The 12,509-nt window shown below is 41.1% G+C and overlaps 1 protein-coding gene across 5 annotated transcripts in view; it reads right to left on the bottom strand.

The window, feature by feature from the left end:
• Nucleotides 1-12,509, bottom strand: part of L3MBTL3 (L3MBTL histone methyl-lysine binding protein 3) — a 105,636-nt gene that overhangs the window by 16,360 nt on the left and 76,767 nt on the right. For all 5 annotated transcript variants that reach the window (XM_090279836.1, XM_090279839.1, XM_090279840.1 and 2 more), the window contains one exon: nt 6,129-6,278. In XM_090279836.1, coding sequence (XP_090135962.1) covers nt 6,129-6,278 — 150 coding nt within the window. The remainder of the gene's footprint in view (nt 1-6,128; nt 6,279-12,509) is intronic.

The following is a 12,509-nucleotide window of genomic DNA, read 5'->3' as shown; positions in this document are numbered from 1 at the left end:
TACCCAAAAATAAAATCCTTGATCTAGCATTTCAACTTCTTAAGCAAAAGTTATTGTAGCAGCACAATCTTCCAAAGACAGACAAAATATGTTATATCAGAAAGTCATAATTCTAGGATAATATTATAATACATTCTGGAACACAGTACAAGATAGGCTTCTTGACAGATTAAAAAGAACAGGACAACAGAAAATATTTTATGTTGTATTTTAATATTATAATTTTGCTCTACATAATAACTTCATCTTCTCTTGATCAACATTTTTTCATTACCAACAATTTCACTTAGGAAGGAAACAGAAGCTGATGCGGCATGGGGGTAGCGAATTATAATAAGGAAGAAGCAGCCCAGCACTGGTTATACATATGGGCTTTGGAAGTGAACAGACCTGGTTCAAATTTCAGCTCTGCTACTTAATAGTTTGGTGTGACCTTCAGTAAGCTACTTACCTTCCCTAATTCTCAGCTGCATCATCTATAAGACAAGGATAATAAATCTTTACCTCACAGGCATTTTTAAGACTCAATAAAATAATGTATAGAAAGTGCTTAGCAGACAGCCAGACATATAAGCAAGAGCATGATAAATGGCAGATATTACTATTTTAAAATAATTTATATTTTGGGATAAAATTATCTACTCATAACTGTTTTCTTTAAGTCCCCCGTTTTCTTCAAGTTTTAAAACAGCTTTTCAAGTAATGTTTAGGAGCCAGATTTCAGGCAGACTTCCTGGGTTATAATCCAGGGCTGCTACTTATTAGCTGTAAAGGAGAGATTCTATCTTTAGGATGGGGATGTCATAATAACACCTACCCCACATACTAAAGCATCAGGGGGATTAAATGAGCTAACACAGCTAAAAGCACTTTTAAAAAGTGCCTGGAATACAGCAATTTCTCTTGGGATTTTAGAATTTTCAGAACCAACTAATTTCAACATTTCTTTTGCCTGAATTGAAATATAATCATAGCTAAAATCTTACTTAAGAATACTCTTGAGGCTTTTAATTAATACACTGGAACCCATTCAAATGGAAAAAGGTATTCTCCATGAGTCAGCATTCTCTTTTCTCTGTAATTATGTGCCATGCTTTACATGTCTTACTATCTTACTCTAATTATGCTATGTGGTAAATATTAGCCAAACAAACATTAGAAGAGTAAACAGTAACAGGATGGCATCAAATGCAAACAACTGTATTTCTTCAAGTCTCTTTTTCATTTAAAAGCAAGCCCTAGCCAATTATGTTTCAAACAGTTCCAGTTTGTTAAAATGACTACTGAAACAATATGAAACAATGATTTTGCTTCAATTTAGACACTTACGTCACCATGTCTAAATCCAGTATGAGTTTGGTCTGTCTCCTAGTTTAAAATAACCCCACTTTCCTCTTTCCAGAATAGCTTATTCTAGTCTCATCGGGCTTTATGAGAACTGAGAAGTACCTGTACTCCCCAGTAACAAGTGGGGACACAGTGCATATAGTGGGAGCCATAAAACATGGAGGGTTTTCTGCTTTGAACATTAAAAGGATTGTCTCTTTGCATGACCCCAGCATTTCTTCCCCTTAGTTTCAGGGCTAAGGTCACTCTCAGGTAAAAATTCAGAGAGTGAGAATCTCAGGGTTTTATGGTAGAGGAATTACAAAAAACTATTTGAACTGTCCTGTAAATTCCTCGTATAAATGAAGAAGCGACTGTGCTTGAAGAACTTAAAGACAAGGAGGTCACAGTCTTCAGGACTCAGAAAATACGGCAAAATAGTAGGATTAAAACTTTTACATCTATGGTTAACAGCTGAATAGTTTTTAAAATGAAATTCCTTTTGAGAGGACACATTAGCAATAGTTCAAATAGTGTTTTCATAAAACAGGGCCCAGGAGAGGTAAACATGCTTTACTATTTACTTATTGACTAAAAAGAAAACATTTTGAGCAGTAAGCCTATCAAAGTATATAATTTAGCATAAATTTAGTGAAGACAAGGAGTATAAGACAAGGATGATCAAGATGCCAAGGAAAGCCACTCCAGGAAACCTAGTCTCACAATTAACTTAATTAATTCCCATAAAAGGAAATGCCCTAACCAACAGAGTGAGATTTGGGAAGTAAAGATCAAGTGTCGTAAAAAGAGTGGGACCACATCACTTTCATGCTGCTGTTGTAGAAAAGAGAAGTCATTGCTTTTCATATATCTCTCCCGAGTCAGGAGTCAGGGCTACTCGAGGAGGTATAACAAGACCCTGGTACAACCTGGTTCCAGCCACCTCACAGGTCCGCAACAATGACACAGCCATCTCTTCCTTTCACTCAAAATGGTGGGTTGCCTTGCTGTCACAGCGGCTGGCATCAGAATGGAGAGTGTTATAACTGAAACAGAGCTTCTTTCTGGTGTACACAAATAACTACATAGTTTTGACTGAGATTCCCAAGAGCTGGAATATTTTAAAACTTCCACAGCTCCTAATACATACCTGGCAGTCTATCGTCAAAAGGGGGCAGAGGCTTTCTAACAGCCAGAGAATGCTTCCTCGTTAAAACGACTTTCTCTAATCAGCAATATCAAGCCCTTGAACCCAGAGAAATCTTAGGAGGCAAAACACAGTTCCTAAAGAGTCCTAATTAACTTTTAAAATCTTTTAGAACTTTTGGTTCTAAATTAGTTTTATTCTACGGAATGTTAGAGGGTTTTTTAAAAAATAGATTTATATGTGCTTATAGTTTCATATTTTATGTTAGCTTCTTTTCCCATCTGTTTAATAGAACCCTCCTTAAAGGTACAGACTGGCTCTTCGTGTGAATGGCAAAACTGGTTCATCCTAAAAATAGGAATCAGGTTGATAGCTACAATTTCTACAACTGCTTTATGTAGCTCTCAGAGTAGAAACACGAGTTCTCTTACAACTTGAAAACCCATTTCCATGGCCTACAATGAACTGAAAAGGCTGAATTTTTGCATTGTGTTTAGGTTAGCAATGGGTATTTACTTGCCTTGCAAGGTAATATAAACATTTAGCAGGTATTTTTTAAATGCTTTATTGTATTTCTGTGATTAAAGCATTAATTTGGATTTTAAAACATTAAGTGATTTTTAATAAATAGCACCTAATATAGGAACACAATTACCCACAGCAGCAGACTACATTTCAAGAGAATAAGACTATGGTGACTAGTGACGATGTTCTTCACCTGGTAATACACTGTGACTTACTGCTCCAGAGAAGAGTCTTTATATTCAATGGTTCTCAAAGCATGGGGGTGCTTGTTCAAAATAAACTGGGATACACCTTACATTTCCTGAATCAGTATCTCTGGAGGCGGTACTATGAAAGCTGCCTTTGAACAAGCATCTGATGATTCTGATGCAAAACAAATTGAGACCCATACATTTCATTAAGGCATACAGAGAAGTATCCACATTCTTTTACTCAGCTGCAGACAGGTAGTGATGTACGGTTACCAGTCCCAGGAAAAGCTCCTCCACCAACTGGTAGAGTCCCTGACCAACGATCCTGCTGCTGGGAGCTCCCGGAGGACGGGCCTGAGCTGCTGCTCTCCGCAGTGAGGAAAACACCTTCTCACTGAGACCTCTAGGCTCAGCACAGGCCCTCCTCACCCACCTGCTGAATGAATGGATGACTAGAAAAGGAGTGTGTACTCTCACGCCTATCTAAATATTCACTATGAAGTCACTCATGACCTGAACGTCCATTTGACAGTCACCATAGGAAAAGAGATCCAAATACCCAGTATATTTACAAAAGGACTGAAGGGGGAGCCATCTCAACGTAGGGCAGAGCTTCCCACCAGGATGCCCCGAATCCTCGTACATACTGACCCCTGCAGTCCTCCCAGGAGGCAGATCCACCCGCTTCCTTGGTGTGCCTTAGAATGTTGTCATGTTGTCGTTGCTCTGGTACCATCTGCTATGTGGGCTAGGAGTTGAACACCAGTTTGGGAAGTAGTGATCTAACTTCTAGAAGAGTGTAAGTATGTATTTGGGGAATTATTACATCATTTAATAATTACCCCTCATATATCCACTCTGGAGGTCTTATGAAGTTGAGAAAGTAGCCAGTTTTACTGCAACAAAAAGAAGGTTGGAGGGCAATTACCTCTTAGCTTACATAACTGATGTGTCTCCTTTGAAGGCTGGTGGATGCCCAAGGTTGCCTGGCACCCTTACTGCGCCAGGTAGCGCGCTCAGTGCTGAGAGGGTCTCAGAGAAGAACCAGAGAAGGTGTGGCCTCAGCTGCTATGGCGCTTTTCATCAACACAGTACACAGGCTTAGAGGCCATATTTACACAAAACCGTCCATAGCATCAGGTATGTGACATGACAGTATGCAATGAGGTGTCTGAGCTACAGTCTGGAGGATCAGATGAAGCTTCGCTGAGGACAGGAGTTAACCTGAAGCCTGCAGGGTGAGGGATGAGCTAGAAGACGGTTCTGGGTAGAGAGGAAAGGATGTCTGAGGACCAGGGTGGCAGCAGCATTAAGTTGAAAAACGAGCCTGGCAGAGATGAAGCTGGAGAGTTAGACAGCGGCCAGAAAACACAGGATGTGGTAGCCCACGTTCAGAATTAGGGTCTAACTTCTAGGAGTCACTGAATGTGAAGTCACTGGAAGTTTTAAGCAGGGAGATAGACTCCCAAATGAATTTTTAAAATGCAGACTTGTAGGCTCCAGCCTGGAAAATCCTGGTGGGCTAAGCTTCCCAGGCCGAATCTTTGAGACAGCAAGGCATCTGCTGGGAAGCCAGCTTCGGGAACTGCTGCTGGGGAGCACGAGCCGTTCACGAGCCTATCCTGAACAGGTGGCCTGGGAACTGGCCCTCAAAACAACGCTCACGGTATGAAAGGATGCGTGTCTTCCTCGCATTGTCATTTTTTCTATTATGTCAGCTCCTGGATCAAAAGCAACACTAGCCTATTTCTTGTGCTGGTGGCTTTCTGGCACTTGGGACTGGTGAAAGGGATGGCACAGCCGATGCTGTCAGCATCTGGGCCGTGTCCCCTGGCCACTCACTCCCACCTCAGCACTCAGCTCCAACTCCGACCTGTCTCCCTGTTCCACTTTTCTGCTGGATGAACCTGGGTTCTGGCTGCTCTGGCCGCTGTGCAGCAGGGCAGATGTGCTGGGGAATTAATGTGTCCTTCCTGCCCTAGCAGCCTCCCTCGGTGATTGAAGGGAACTGGTGTTTAAATAGCTCAGCTCCCTCAGGCCTACGTGGGGAAACTGAAATGTGTGTTTTACACAGACTCCCAGAGTTTTCCCAGCAGGACTGCACTGCTGTCACAGGGGTAACCAGTGTGACAATGAAGCTTTTACTGCTGTTTCCCCTTCCCTGTCTCTTCCTCACTCTGCTGCTATAAACGCATTCCTCACCTCCCAAGTAAGCCACCTGCAATCAGATCTTTGCTCCAGAGTTGGCTTCTGGTGGTGCAAAGTGTCTCTTACTGTGTCAAAGTGCACCAAAAAAAAAAAAAAAAAAAAGAAGAAGAAGAAAAGCCCACTGGGGTGTGACAACCAAACTGTAGTAGATTATTTAGAATGATGCAAAGAAAATATATTATATCCTGAGTGGGAAATTACAAGCATGTGAGTGGTGCTTATGGAACAAGAAGCCAGAAGGCAATCTGATATATCAGAATCATCTTCTCTGAGTACTCTATTCAAAGTTTAACCTAGGAACAGCAAAGAAACAGGCCAGCCTTTCTTCTGCTCCTCAGAAATAAAGAGACTGTGAAACAATGCAACCACACTAATAAAAACTAACATTTACTGAAGGCTTATAACTTATTAGTCACTGTTCTCAGAGCTTTGCACAGCTCCCTATTTCATTCTTAAATCCAGTTTTAAAAAATCAGTAATTAACAAATGTATTTACTTTGAAAATGAAAAAATATATAAATTATAGCAAAGATGTTTAAAATAAAAAAGTAAACCAAATCTGTTATTTTGAAAAATGTTTTTTTATGTATGCATAATGAAATATTTATGTTGGAATTTCATGATTTCTTTAAAATATTTCAGTGTAAACTATAAAGTGAGAAAAATAAAGGCAGAAAATCTCTTTCTACCAGAGTACTTATAAACAACGTTAATATTATCACTTAAATTACCTGTTTTCAGGAGATGAAGAGATTTCATTTGTATCTGTTCTTTTACTTCTCGGAAATGATGGACTAGCCGGACGCATCTCCCCACTTAAGCGGTCTGGGAAAATGCGGTCTTTGCCTAAATTGATTTCTGAATATGGACAGTTGGCAGCACTAAGTATTAAAAGAAAAAGAAAAGAACATTCTCATTAGAAAACACTTCTTTCAGTTAAAAAGACAGGTTACAGGACAAAAAATTCCAAAACTTAACTGAGCAAGTTAAATATATTTATATATGTGTATACATATGATTTAGTAGCATGAAATATTTATCTTTACAACATAATTTATTTTGTTTGCTCATTTGGGGGACTGGGGAAGGATGAAGAAGGTAAAGGAGGTCAAATACTTGGTGACAATAGGACCTAGACTTTGGGTGATGTGCACACAATGCAATATACAAATGACATATTGTAGAATTACACATCTGAAACATGTAGTTATTAACCAATGTCAACCCAATACATTTAATTAAAAATAATTTAAATAATTTTGATAGAAAATGCCTTTGTATTAGATTTTTAACAGCAATCTGATACAAGCCTTGGAATTGAGTAATAGTCACCGTAGGATTCCCTCTGTGTTGTCCAAGGGCAGGGCCTGTCTGTTCCTTGGAACAATCGGCCTAAAGATAGAAATACTCAAGACATTCCAGGAGGGCTGGTGATAGAGATGGGACAGAGAAGATTCAGGCATAGGTGCACAGAGAGCATCTGCTTCCTAACGTGATCATCTCGGCCCAGAGTCGTCACACACTGTTTAATTTTCTTTACAACAGCTGCTTCCCTTAAAAGGAAGGAGTTTCCTCCACATTGCTGTCTCCAGGTCTGGAAGCGCACCTGGTATCCTAGAAAATACATATCCATCTCTAGCTGATCCTGTCCCTAATATGAAAAAGGAATGGAGGTCAATGTGGATAATGTCCCATCTAGCTCACTTCCATGAGTGACCACTGGCTGGTTTCTCAGGTCCCATTTGGGGATCACTCCTATTATCCAAGCAAAGAAAATTCAGGTTACTAATTGTTGAATGGACATTAAGTCAGTACACTTCTATGCCTGGCCTCAGCTTTCCTGGGTCCAGAAGAACTGGAAACATCTGTATTATCAAAACACGATCAGCCCCCTCACCTAACTGCCGATCTTGCGTCTCTGTTTTTAGGAAGCTGCCTTAAGTCTGGAAATAGTTTGTATTTTAGATAAATTATATTAGTGTTGTACATAATCTTTCCCTCAGTTTAGGTGATAGCAGGAATGTTGATAATCACCCAGGGAAAATTTTTAAACAGTACATTTGATCTATTCTCTTAAGAGAAGAAAGGAAGGGTCTGAAAATGCTCCCGAGTGATTCTGATCATAGCCTATAGAATGTATCACACATATCTTGAAAGCAAAAATGTATTCTTTATTTTCTTTAACTACATGCTACTCTACATTGGTATCTATACAAAAGAAGTTAATAACATGTGATCATGTGTTGACATAAATGTATAAAATGTTACCATAACAATAACAAAAACAACTGGTAACATGTATGAAGCACTTACTATGTACGGAGCACAGTGCTAAGTGCTTTACATGAAGTAGTTTACTTAATCTGCACAACAGCCTACAAAAGGCTTTTCATGTGACAAACTAAGGCTTGAAATGGTTAGGTAATTTCAGTCTTTAATTATTTCATTCATTTGTTCAACCAGTATTTTAAAAAGTATCTATTATGTGCTAACTGCCTTTTCAGACACCGGAAACATAGTTGAAAACAAAAAGACAAGATCTCTGCTTTCAGGAAGCCAGTGTTCTAGGGTGACACAGGTAATACACAATTACACAAATAAATAAATCAGACAACTTCACAAAGTGACCGATGCCACGGGAGAGAACTGGGGCTGTGAGGGGTGATAAGGAAGGGCCTCCCTGAAGCAGCAGCGCTGGAGCAGTGCCCTCTGGTCAGGAAGAAGACCACTGCCAGCCCAGGGAAGAGCACTCCAGGAAACGGGGAGAGCAGTGGAAATGCAGGGGAAGGCTGGCATGTGAAGGAGAACAAGCCCAGCTAGGCCAGAGGGAAGTGAGCAGGGGAGGGAGATACAGGGGACAGAGGCAGCAAAAGTATTTGCAGGGCCTGATGTGCCACAGTCACGAGTTCATTACATTCAGTTTAGGGTTGCTCTGAAGTCACTGGAGGGCCTTCAAATAAGGAGATAATACGGTTTGAGTTACAATTTAAAACGATCACCCAAGATGCTTCTGGAGAGCTTTCAAGGGGACAGAACTGAAGCAAGAGACATTACTTAATAGTAAAGATATGACGACGATGACCTGGATTTGGGGGGTTTAAATAGAGTGAAGAGGACGGTCATAGTACTTTTCGCATCCCTCCCAGGGGACTTAGAGATAGACAGGCTCTGGGGAATGATATAAAGAAAGGATTTAAGAATGGCCTTTAGGTTTTTGGCTTGAAGGACTCAGAGGTAATAGGAATGCCCTTTACACCACGATAAGAATGAGTAAGAGGGATGTAAATCTTGGGACATTGGGAATTGTGGAACTCTTATCAGATAACTAAGTAGAGACATTGCTTCTCCACAGTAACATACTGGTGAAGTAGTTCAGCTAAATGAACATACTACCTTATTCATGTTATTCAGGTTTCTTTATTTTTATTGTTTATTCTATTACAGTTGTCCCCGCTTTTTCTCCTTTTGCCCACGTCCACCCAGCCCTGTCTGCTCCCCTGCTCAGTAAATCCCCATATCGTTGTCCATGTCCATGGGTTGTGAAAAATGTTCTTTGGCTAATCCCTTCGCCATCTTTCATCCAGTCCTCCCCCGCCCCCCCACCCCGCGACAGAAGCAGAGCTACATGAAACAGCCTGACAGATGCTCATTTCACTTAGTAATAATGTGAAGGAAAATGCATCTCCAACCACAATGACTCCTTTGAACAATAACCCTTCAAATGCTTCAAGAGCTTTCCCATGGGACATTTGTATTGATCAGTATTCACAGATCTCAGTGACAAAAACCAGTTCTGCCTAGCTTGTGTAGAAATGAACTTGCTGTAAGAGCATGAGGCAGCTCCAGAGGAAGGCTGGACCATCAGGCTTGGGCGGGCAGCAGGGTCCAGCAAAAGGCCTCCCTCTCAAACGGTCCACACCGGTGCTTCCGCTGGGGGTACAGCGCATGCCCACGCTTCTCAGTCTCTCAGCCACGTGCATGTCCTCCCCACTCAGTTCCAAAGAGGCTGCCAACACAATGTCTGCCCTGTCTGCACATCACTCCTCAGGACGGAGGCCCACATGGCAGCTTGTGCTTGGCTGCATCTAGGTCCTCTGTCCACACGGAAACTGCCACAGGTCTGAGGAGCAGTGGCTCCCCTGGGGGAGATGGAGCCCCATGTCATTTGTCTTGATTTCAGGCAAAATACAAATGTCCTAGTGTTGCCTCAAAATAAACAGTGTTTGAAACCAAGTTCATCATTGGCAACGAACTCCCTGCCCCACTCCATAAAGGACAAAAATACCATTAGTTCCTCCCTTTGATCTTGATTCTGTTTCTGACAAAGAAATGTATTAAAACCAAGCCTCAGGTCATAGTCATCTTTGACTCTATTCTATTCTTTTCTCCTCATACTGTGTATTTCTTTTGCAAATTTGTCTAGCTGCAATTTTTGACAGCAGGAAAAAATCCAAATATAATATTTTGGTTTCATCTGACAGGATGCTGCTATCTCTCGAATATTGCAACCATTATATGTTTTACTCACTGTTCAACATCTGGCTTTACAATTACTGAATAACTGTAACTTACTTTGGAATTTTATTGACTATGTAGAAAATAAAGAAAATGAGATTCCTGTTCCTGACCCCGCTCACCACTCCCACACTGGGAACACTCACGGGGTTTGAAAAGGGCTAGGTCCCAGGCTGCACACTAGCATAGCCCCTCTTCTATCTGTTGACTAAGCAAAGGAAGAAGGTGTCTCTTTAGATCGCCACATGTAAATGTGGACAGTTTAGAGAGAGGCAAGACTGCAGGCCAGAAGGAGACTTAGTGCCTCAATATCCTCCTTAGAGGATTTTCAAACTCTCTACCTGAAGTAGAGGAGACACTCACAGCCCTCCAGCCAGGGAGTTACTGACGGGTCAGGATGACCTCCCAAGGGAGCCACCCTGTTCTTCTGAACGCCAAAGCAAGTCAAGTGGGTTTTGGACCCCCCATTCTTATACTCGCTGTGTGTAGAGAGGGGAGGCGGTAAAAAAAAAGCAGGGGGATACCACAAAGGCAAACGAAAGGTACTCAAGGGATGGAATGTGTACAGGGGGTGGGCAATACCCTAGACGGAGCTCAGGAACCTGCTGTTTTATCCGCTCCTTAGCAGTGAGCAAGCACAAATGCTGAGACTGTTTCTCATCTGTAAGATGAGAATGATAATAATTACCATGGACTGAACACATGACCCTGGCTAAGTGTTCTACTTGTGTTGCCTCATTTAATCCTCATGGAGCTGGGAGGTTGCTCCTATTCCAATGCTCATTTCAAAGATGTAGAATCAGAAGCTTTAAGAAGGGAACTTGATCAGTGTCGCTCACTTAGTTCTTGGTAGAGTGGGACTGTGAACTCTGGATGTCACCTAACCATCACACTGTACCAGTTAATAGAACCTTGCAATGTAGAAGACTTTCTGTATCTTTAATCCATGACAATAAAATCCATCTCAATACTGTCTCCCAGCAAGATGCTGCTGTCCTACAGCTAATATGTAAGGAGCTAATACTTTACCTCTCTGTGTCAACTTCTTCCCATAGTTTTAAAAGTTAGTAACTTTATAAACTCATCAGTGCTGATCAAACTTCTGTGGAAAGAGTGAGTTCTCATTAGGCTTTAATCATTTCTAGTTTCTCATGTACTAAGCTTCTAGTGACAAAATATAAGTCATGTGTGTCTCATCACACACATGTGTATTTAGTCATGGATACTGACATGTGCACAGATACATACTACCCTTTACTGTTACACAGCTCCTCAGATTGCATATATTCACAAGAGGTTTCAAAGCTCTATACTGTAAGCACTTCATTAGCATGCACCCTGTTCTATGAGCAAATAATTCCCTACCAGCTATACATACAAATACTTGTGCCTCTGGGTCCTCTAGAGGCAGCTTTTCCTAGGCAAGACCGGTCCAGCTTATTAGGAAAGGTAAAAGGAATGCCTTGTTCACTGCTCCCCAAAGCCACCTTTAAGATCTTTTCAATTGTAAAATCATTTATTTAAACTATTGGGCAATACTTCCATTTCCTAAGTTCTCACAACACCCTTCTTACACTCTGTCCTATAAAACCTGTAAAACACAGGAGGCAGACTACCTTTCAGGCCACTGAACTGTGAGCGGGAGCCAAGCAGTTAGGAGCAGAAACTTCAGTGCCACGCAAGCCTGGGTTGAGACTTGGTTCTGCCACTGTCTGATATGGGCACACACCTAACCACGCTAAGCCTGTTTCCTTATCTGTAAAACAGGGATTAGAACTGTGCCCACTTCATAAGTGGGTGTGAGGATCAAATGAGATAACATGTGTAAATCCTAAAGTAGTGCCTGGAACATAGGAAGTCTTCAATACATCTTACCTATCTTTTTAGTTAAAAAACGGAAGGAGAATAACAACCCCTTCGTGTAAGAGAGTATCAGCAAATATAAACAGCAGCATGAAAAACTCCGCAATACACCACACTTATGAAGGCTCCCTGCTCTCCTCAGGGAAAGGCGATGCTTCTCTCAGAGTGCCACTGCCCTTCACGCCTTTAGGAACAGGGGCCCTGTCCTCTGTGCTGTCTGTCACCTAATCTAGCACAAGGTAGGCACTCAAGTGTTCAATGAATGAACACTGAACTAACATAATGTTCATAATTTGCAAGTGTGTGTCCAGAGTTACTAATTTTAAAACTTTTCATGGACTCGATAAATATATTTCAGAGATTGTAGAAAATACTATTTTTTTCTTTTCTTAATTTCTCCAAGATCAAATCCTACATGGGAAGGTTTACTTCTGAAGGCACTACATATGTAGTAGAATGTGTACTTTTAGATAACTTTAGGACTCCTTTAAACTCCTCCAATTCTTTGACCTCTCAGTAGACCAAATGAATGAATCAGCAACAAAATCCACGATGACACAACCAGTATCGACACTCCCTTGCTGGAGAGAGAGAATTAGGCAATCTGGCTACTGAATGCGCCTGGAGAGGAAAATACCATATCCATATCCAGCTCACTTACTGATCACTCAGATTTCAACATTTAGAAATACCACACTCTCAAATTTGTTTATTGAGATACATGTTCTATTTCT

The sequence above is a fragment of the Furipterus horrens genome, unplaced genomic scaffold, assembly GCF_987537825.1.
Source record: "Furipterus horrens unplaced genomic scaffold, mFurHor1.1.pri manual_scaffold_6, whole genome shotgun sequence".
Lineage (NCBI taxonomy): Eukaryota > Metazoa > Chordata > Mammalia > Chiroptera > Furipteridae > Furipterus > Furipterus horrens.
Note: the sequence above shows the minus strand (reverse complement) of the source record. Positions and strands in the feature narration are given on the sequence as shown.